This window comes from Rhinolophus sinicus, chromosome 12 (assembly GCF_057876585.1).
Source record: "Rhinolophus sinicus isolate RSI-liver-muscle chromosome 12, RSI-T2T, whole genome shotgun sequence".
NCBI lineage: Eukaryota > Metazoa > Chordata > Mammalia > Chiroptera > Rhinolophidae > Rhinolophus > Rhinolophus sinicus.
The window spans coordinates 28,179,112-28,187,077 of record NC_142512.1 but is presented as its reverse complement, the minus strand read 5'-3'; the positions used below and the strand labels follow the sequence as shown (position 1 = coordinate 28,187,077).

General features: G+C 48.6%; 1 protein-coding gene across 9 annotated transcripts in view; it reads right to left on the bottom strand.

Moving 5' to 3' along the window:
- Positions 1-5,697: 5,697 nt before the first annotated feature.
- Positions 5,698-7,966, bottom strand: part of TBX4 (T-box transcription factor 4) — a 32,176-nt gene continuing 29,907 nt past the window's right edge. For 8 of the 9 annotated variants that reach the window (XM_074319847.2, XM_088802107.1, XM_019732625.3 and 5 more), the window contains one exon: positions 5,698-7,753. In XM_074319847.2, coding sequence (XP_074175948.1) covers positions 7,134-7,753 — 620 coding nt within the window. In that variant the 3' untranslated portion in view covers positions 5,698-7,133. The remainder of the gene's footprint in view (positions 7,754-7,966) is intronic. The other variant, XM_019732624.3, reaches the window with a different exon arrangement.

Below are 7,966 nucleotides of genomic sequence, written 5' to 3'. Positions count from 1 at the left end.
GCTGTCCCACAGCTCATCAGGTACTGGCAGGGAGAGAGGTGAAGATGAAGGGATGAAGGACTGAGAAGCACCATTATTTCTCAAGTGTGCACCCTGTCCTGGGTGCTTTACATAGGGAGCCATGTTTGCGGGCTTCTTGTCTTTGGCTCGGTTTGATTTTTCTCTTCTTAAGAGAGAGACAAGGCCAGTCCTATCTTGGCATAAGCTGAGTGGTCTCCCATAGAAGGGTTTAGGGGAGGGGACAATTTGGAATCCCTGAAGGAGAAAGAGATGTAGTGATGTGGAGGGCAGATGCTGGAAACGGCCCTGAACTAGCCCTCCTGCAGCTCATTTGCTCCTAGGAAGCAACTGGATAAGGCAACAGAGAGCTGTCAGTGTGAGCGTCGCACACTGGATGCAGGCCTATAGGGCAGGAAGGTGCTCAGAGAGCTGCCACCCTGGGGAATAGCCTGTGACTTGGCAGATGAGCTTCCTCACCACACCCATGGTGGCAGCCCGAGCAGAGGCCTCGGACCACACCAGGCTGAAAGCAGAGTCACCAGCGAAAGCAGCACTTTGTCCTGGAGCAGCCTCCCGTCTTCTGCTTAGGCAGTCCCCTGGCTCCACATGTCTGAACAGCCATCACTCAGTGAGTGACAGACTCTTCAGTGCCCAGGACTGCTGCTCACAACAGCTAAAGCTCTGCAGCCTCCACACCTAACACCAACGAGTGGGCAGTCCAGACCCACGGACTTGCTGCCATGGCAGACACTGCCATGCCTGATGAGGGAGAAAAAAAGTGTGTAGATGTGAAGTGCTCTCAAGGAGGCAGAATCTGTGTAACTTGGCAACCGTTTGGGGCTGGGCAGGTAGGGAGTGAGTTAGCACTGAGGCCGGGGGTTCTGACTTGAGCAACAGGACATTGGTGGGTGGTGCCATTCGCCAAAACAGAACGCAAGAGGAGGTTTGGCGGGGGTTGATGGGTTCAGGTTTTAACAGGGTGAGTTGGAGATCCTGACATCTCTTAAACAGAAATGTCCAGGAGACAGTCTCAGGAGAGGGAAATGAGATTAGACTTGAGATTCATTGGCATATGTTGGTGAAGGAAGCCGTGGGAACAGACGGCATCACCTAGGGAGAGTAGCTTAGTGAGAAGAGAAGGCTTGTAAAGCCCCAGTCCTTGAACAAAAGCAGTGTTTTTAAGGCTGGGCACAAGAGGAGATGTTTAAGAGAGAGATCCTGAGATCAGGAGGAAACCAAGTGGGGTGAGGAGCCCGGAAGTCAATCTCACCCACTTGACCTGCAGCAGCCATGCTTCCCAGAGTTGCCGACATGGCTTTTAGGAAGTTTCTTTTACTCTTTCTTCTTTTATTTCAGGCACTTTTATAATCACAACTTCTTTTCCTTTTTTCTTTAATTAAATCTTTTTGTTACAGAAGTGATACATGCTCATTGAAGAAAGTCAGACAAAACAGATGTGTGAGAGAACTATCAGAAACAATTCCTCTTAAGTCATCTGTGCCCCTAACACATACACACACTCACACTTACACTTACACACACACACACACATCACAGGCTCACACATCACTCACACACAGAGACTCATACATCACACACATATACCACATACATATAAAAGTACATGCACACACACGCGCAGTTTTTGTTTTGTATTTTACATAAATGGGAGACCATAATATTACTCAGACATAATATGTGGGAGACATAATATATCATGGAGGTACGTATTTACATATTCCATTGTCTTGTTGATGGCTATTTCATGATCTGTAGTTTGGCTATACCAATTTTTTTTTTCTTTTCCAATGTTCTTGAGATCATTGGAGAACATGAGTATATCATAATTTACTTAACCATAATTTACTTTCTGCCAATTTGGGGCTATTAAAAATAATACCACAATGACTATTACAGAGCATTAAGCTGTGTTCACATTGCTGGTTATTTTGTTTAGGATATGAACACTTTTAGAGCGTTCGTCCACACCACCCAATTGCTTTTTCCAGAAAGACTCTAACCATCTGTGTTCCCATCAGCAATGACTGAGAGAAGCTCCTCACACCTTTTCTTCAATGTTTATTAATTTATTAGACAAAGATGGTAGTTTATCACTCTAATTTGCATTTCATATTATTAGTGAAGTTAGTTTTGTTCGGGTTAATTATCCATTTGTAGTTCTTCTCATAAGAACGGTCTGATTACAGATACCCATTGCTCTCATTTTTCTAAGTCCCCCTTCCTTTCTCATCACCAGCCCTGCACTCTCCTGCCTGCTGTTTTTCCCTCACCCTGGGCTCCAAGACAGCCCTCTTTCTCCATGTGCTCACAAGCCTCTTCCATTCCCTCCCCACACCCCAGCCCCATCGCTGGTCTCCCTCATTGCTTCTCTGCCTGTGCGCGCCCCTTGCTCTGCCTCCCCAACCCCCTGCACCAGAGAACCAGACACAAACCTAGAATTTGCAAGTTGGATGCCAGTGTCCACCATCACACTGGGGCCAGTGCTGACCTCGGGCAGACACAGCAGGGCCTTCCTGCCCTGTGCTGGGCCCAGGTACATGAAGGGCCACGGTTGGGGCCTACCCTGCTGGGACATCACACCACTCTGTCTCATCATTTCCTTTCCCATTGCTTCCTCTCCCCATTATTCCAACTCAGGCTTTAATTTTCACAAATGACACAATTTGGTGGTTTGGGGTTTCTGCAGGAGAATTTCTGTGATCCTGAGAGCACCGGGTCCTGTTTGCCCTTGTTAGGGAAGAGGGACTCTGGACGCTCTGCAGACCCCGTCAGGCTGTGGTAATAAGCAGGGGCTGTGTGAGCCGCAAAGTGTAAACCTGGTCCTTCTTAGTGAGACTTTGCAGAAATCCCACTGGAGATTTTTCTGCCCCTGCCCTGTCTACTTTCTTTCATAATGATAAATGGCTGAAAAGAAAACTATCTAATCTCCAAACTGCTTGCTTTTTTTCTACTCTTTCTTCAAGGAGAAAAGGAAGAACACAGTCACATAAAACAGAGTCCTTCATCGCCTGCTTCTCAGGAGACAGGTCTTTCCCTTTTCATCCCGGGCCTGTTTCTGATCTGTGATGGGCTCGCATTGAAAGCTCCAGCCAGGCACTCTCTAATCAGCTGCGACAGATGCTGCAGTTGCTTGGGTTGCCCATTGAAATTGAATTGATTACCCGGCCCCTTTGCCATTTTGTTCTGCACACAATTGCTTAATAGCTGTCACCTTGGCTTTCAGTCCCAGCCGACTTCAGGCTGACTGGTTCCCATTACTCGGGATGGCCAGTGCAAGTTCATCACCTTTACAGGATGTCCCTGATTGATTCCGTATGCCTTGGAGACCTGTAATATATTTGCATAGGAGGGAGGAGAGCCTTATTGGGGGACAGAATAGAAATCTCTTGGCCGCAGGAACTGCCAGGTTTTCTGTGGACCTCGCCATATTTGAATCATTACCAGAGCTTCTTGTCGGGAGTCTGGCCTCTGCTGACATAGCTACTAATGAATTTGTAAATTTTCTAAAAATACAAAACAACCCAGCCTGTCCTAACCTTTGCTGTCGCCACCTGCTGCCTGGGTGGGGGCAGCAAACAGAACCCGAGCTTTTCTGGCCCGAGCTCCTCGTGCTGGTCTTTGAAATGACACTCTCTCCCTCCACCCCCTTCCTTGCCCGCCAAGCAGGAGGACTGGGGCTTAGAGGGAGACATCTTTCAAGTGAAATCCTTTGCACTGGGAACTACTTCAATTAGACAGCAGGGGGAATGTTAACATGCCCTCCGGCCTTTTAAGTGGGTTTTAATTTTATGTTGTAAGATAAGACACTGCGGGCTGGGGCTGCTGCTCCTTGAGCAGCCTCCATTAGTGGGGCCAGCCGGGGCCTCCTGACCCCCGGAGGCCCAGCCGAGGCTGGAAGTTGGTTAGGTTTTTTAACAATTTGTCAGTCTGACCCAGCTTCTCTTTTCATTCTCTTTTTTTGTTATTCTCGGCTCTTCTGTGGTGGGAGAGCAGTTGGGTGGCTGAGCTGTGGTTGAGAGCCTAGCCCAGCTTCCCCCAGTGGCCCAGCCCTGGGCTGGAGAGCAGGGCCCTGGGGGCCACCTGCCTATGGCCTCACAGCTGAATGTTCATCGTTTTTGTTTTTTCTTTTTTTCCCCTCCCTAAGCAGGGCACAGCAGAAGCAGACATTTTTCATGTGGCAGGTTTCTGGCCTGATGATGTATGACCTGTTGGCGTTACTGAATGGTGCCCTTTGTTCCAGGGTATCCCATGTGCCCCCTTTTTATTGACTTGTTGATTCAGAGGGGCAGGAAAGTTCCACAAATCCCACTGCAGGCCTTGCTCTAGCCATGCCCAGGTGGGGAAGACCACGGACCTCAGGCGTCCCGGAACATTGGTTGGAAGCTGTTGGCTGCCTAAAGGCAAAATACCCCATTAGAAGCGGCTTTCTTTATCTCGGACTCAGGCAACTGTGTCTGGAGAGAGCCTGGGAACCCACATCTAGCTCCCAGCCCTCTGTCTGGGTTTCTAGAAATTGAGGAGTATCCCAGAATGCAGTCTTTACCCAGAAAGAAAAGAGCAGAGCAGGTGTGAGTTAGGAGAGCCCCCCTTCGTTGTCCCCCGAGCCAAGTCCAGTTAAGTTTTTCTCTGTAACCACCAGGTCCAAGGTGGGAGCCAACAGCCAAGGGAAGAAGGTTGGCCTCCTTCTGCAGGAAGAAGTCCAGCCAGCGTGAAACCCTAGAGCCACAAGGGAAGGACTGAGGAAACAGGAGACAAAGTTGACTTTTTACCCAGCAGGAAATCTCATCTTAATCCTGATGAGGACAGGGATTTAAAAGGCACCCGTTACCCTTGCCTTCTCTTCTCCTGGCTTCCAGACCAGCCTGCGTTGGAGATGGTAGATGACAGTGAACAGCTTTGGAAAAGGAGCCATGAGGGAAGGGGGCAAGAGGCAAGAAGTTGTAAGGAGGGAGACCCAACAGCACCTTCCAACTCCAGCTTCTCTTCTAACTTAGTGCAGAAGATGCACTCCATCTTGTGGCCGGGCTCCAGGGACCTGGCAGAGGAGTGGGCAAGTGGAGGGCTGTCAGGCCTTGATCCCGCCGCTCTGGGGTGCAGGTGGCTGATAAGCTCACACATACTGACTGCTCCCGAAAGCCCCAGGTGCTGAATGGACCTTGCTCTTCAGTTCCCTTTCTGAAGCAGCTGCACACATCCCACCAAGAATTCCCTACTTGGAAGACCACTTCCCCCAGATCACCAGGTTGTGTGTTGACAACTAAAAGGCAGCAGATTCTCATGTACTGCCTACCCTGCCCTTCTGGGGTCTTTGTGAGCCCCGGAATCCAGACCTATTCTCTGGGGAGTAGCATGAAATCAAATGTCCAGTTGCTCCCATGGTATCAAATCACTATTCTCTAAGCTCAGAGGCTCCTTGGTACAGACACTAAGAAGCACTGAGGGCTCCACCTGGCCCTTGAGAAAAAAAATACAAGCGGGAGGAAGGCAGAGACCATCGCTGAGCCAAGAAATGACAAGTCAGTAGTAAACAGCACCCACACACTTCACAGTTGTAAAATGGCTTTATGTTCCGATATGTAAAATAAAACGTCCATGCTATATAACAAAACACTTGAAGTTCCACATCCCGTTAGCTACCGTGTCTTCTAATAAAGTTTAATCTGTAGTGTGTGTGTGTTTATATATATATATTTATTTATTTATTTATATTTATATATTTATTTATTTATTTATATGTTTTTCTAAACCATTCTTAGTTTTTAACATCAAATGTGTAATAAAATTTAAATAGATGTCTTTCCAAATACCCCCTCCAACGTTTCACTTTATTAGGTTTATTCCTTTGTAAAAAAGCAAAGCTTGAATTTGACATGTGGCCTGCATTCGTGAGATCGATAGATAGATATTTATTTATTTACTTACTTACTTATTTATATAATATATAAATAACTATTCAGCATGCAAAGAGTTTAGTGATTTCCCACATTTGATTACAGAGTTCACACCAGCCCCATGGATGGTCTGGTGACGTTCAATGCTAAAAAGCTGGGCTGACGACTATGAGAAACACCTCACTGGAGAAGAATTCTCCTTGCTCCTCGAGCACCCTGGCTGAATCTACTGGAAGAAATGGCTGTTTTCTCAATTCTCATTTTTATTTCTGTTGGGCTTTCTTGTTCCAGAGACAAGAAATTTCTGGGAGCAGAACAGGCTCTGGACTGCCTGGCAGCAGCTCCAATACAGTCTCCTGGGGACGGTGCCAGGTAAGTGTATTTCATAATTGCAGGGCAGGCGTGGGATACAGATGGTGCCTGAGAGACGGAGTCTTACACAATAGAGAGAGTGAGAGCTTGTATGTCGGGGACCAAGAGGGAAGGGTTTTGTACGTTATAAGAAAACCTGAATGATGCTATTGGTTGCATTTCTCCCTCCTCTTGAAGGAAAAAAAAAATTTTTTTTTAAATACCCATCAGATGACACATAGTATGTGACTCTCTCTGAAAGTCAGCCCTCAGAGCTCCAGGGATCAATTTCCAGGCCATTCACTGAGCAGGCAGCTCCACTCTCAGAGCACACTTTGCTTAGCTGAGTCCACCTCTCAGGTAGTCTCACAGAATCTCCAGAAGCCAAAAGAGTGGCCTCCAGCTCCCAAAACAAGGTTCTCTGCTCCCCTTGCAAATAGAAGGCCAGGAACTCTAAGATGCACATAGAGCCTCCCACCCCAGCGAGAGACTCTTCCCCCAACTTTCCCAGTGGGAGAGACCTCACCACCTGGCCCCTGAGTAAATCAATATTATATTATAAAAATCTCTAAATAACTCACATGAACTCTCCACTCCCATCCCACCCACGAGCATGTCAGGAGATGTCAGATACCAATGGACCTGGGTCCTACAGCCAAAATCATTACTTAGATAATTGTTTGTTTCCTTGTCATGGCCTCAGTTGCATGTCAGAAGACAGAAGCTTTCCAAACACACGCACATACACACACACACATGCACACACCCCACCCTTTAAAATACCTTCCTGTGTTTCTTGGTAGTGCGGGCCACCCACAGAGGTTAATACTGGGTTAACATGGTCCTGGGGCTGTCCAGGAGACATGGGAGTCATCCGTCAGTCCAGTTCTCCACAGTCCCCATTCCTGAATGATACTGTAAGGAAGCTTCCCGGGACAAGGAGAAGCTTTGAGAGTAGAGGAACTCATTGGCAGCATTCAGGTGTGGAGAGGGCGGCTTCCTCTCACACACTGCGGGGAGGCCACGCTCCCTCGAGAAGGAGGTGGTGGGCCCCCGCTCTCGGACCTGAGACTGTGAGAGCTGATTGTAGACACTGAAGTGGGTGTTTCCTGGTGGCTGGGAGCTCTGAGCAGAGAGAGTAGGCAGCCGAGGCATCATAGTGGTGGCGGTGAAGTGTGTGGGGAAGGACTGGTAAGGCACAGTCTCCATTGTCTGAACGCTGTAGCTCGTGTACGGCGAGACTGACGTCCACATGTTACAGCTCAGTGGGGGCGGGGGCAAGTCGTCCACCCCAGACACCCCGGCAATCTCGGGCCCCGAACCTGAGTACATACAGGCTTCTCTTGGGGTTACCTCATTGCAGTAGGAGGGGCTCAGCATCTGTTGGTCGTAGGGAGGGGGAGAACGGAAATAGTGATCCTCCCCCACTGCAGAGGGAGCTTCCAGGTAGGGTCGCTTGCAGGGTAAGTCCAGGTGGCGGACACTGTCTGCTGGAAGACAAAGAAACCTTCAGGGAGAGCCATTGCCACCAGCCCAGGGACAGAACACCCCTGCCTAGTGCCAGGACAGCCTACCTTTGTCATTCAGGGCCACCCTTGCCCCATGTTGCCATGACACTCCCAAAACCATTTTAATCAGCCACAGCTTTTACAAGGTAGCAGCAGCCAAGAAATGGAAAGATTATGGACCTTGTTCACAGGCCT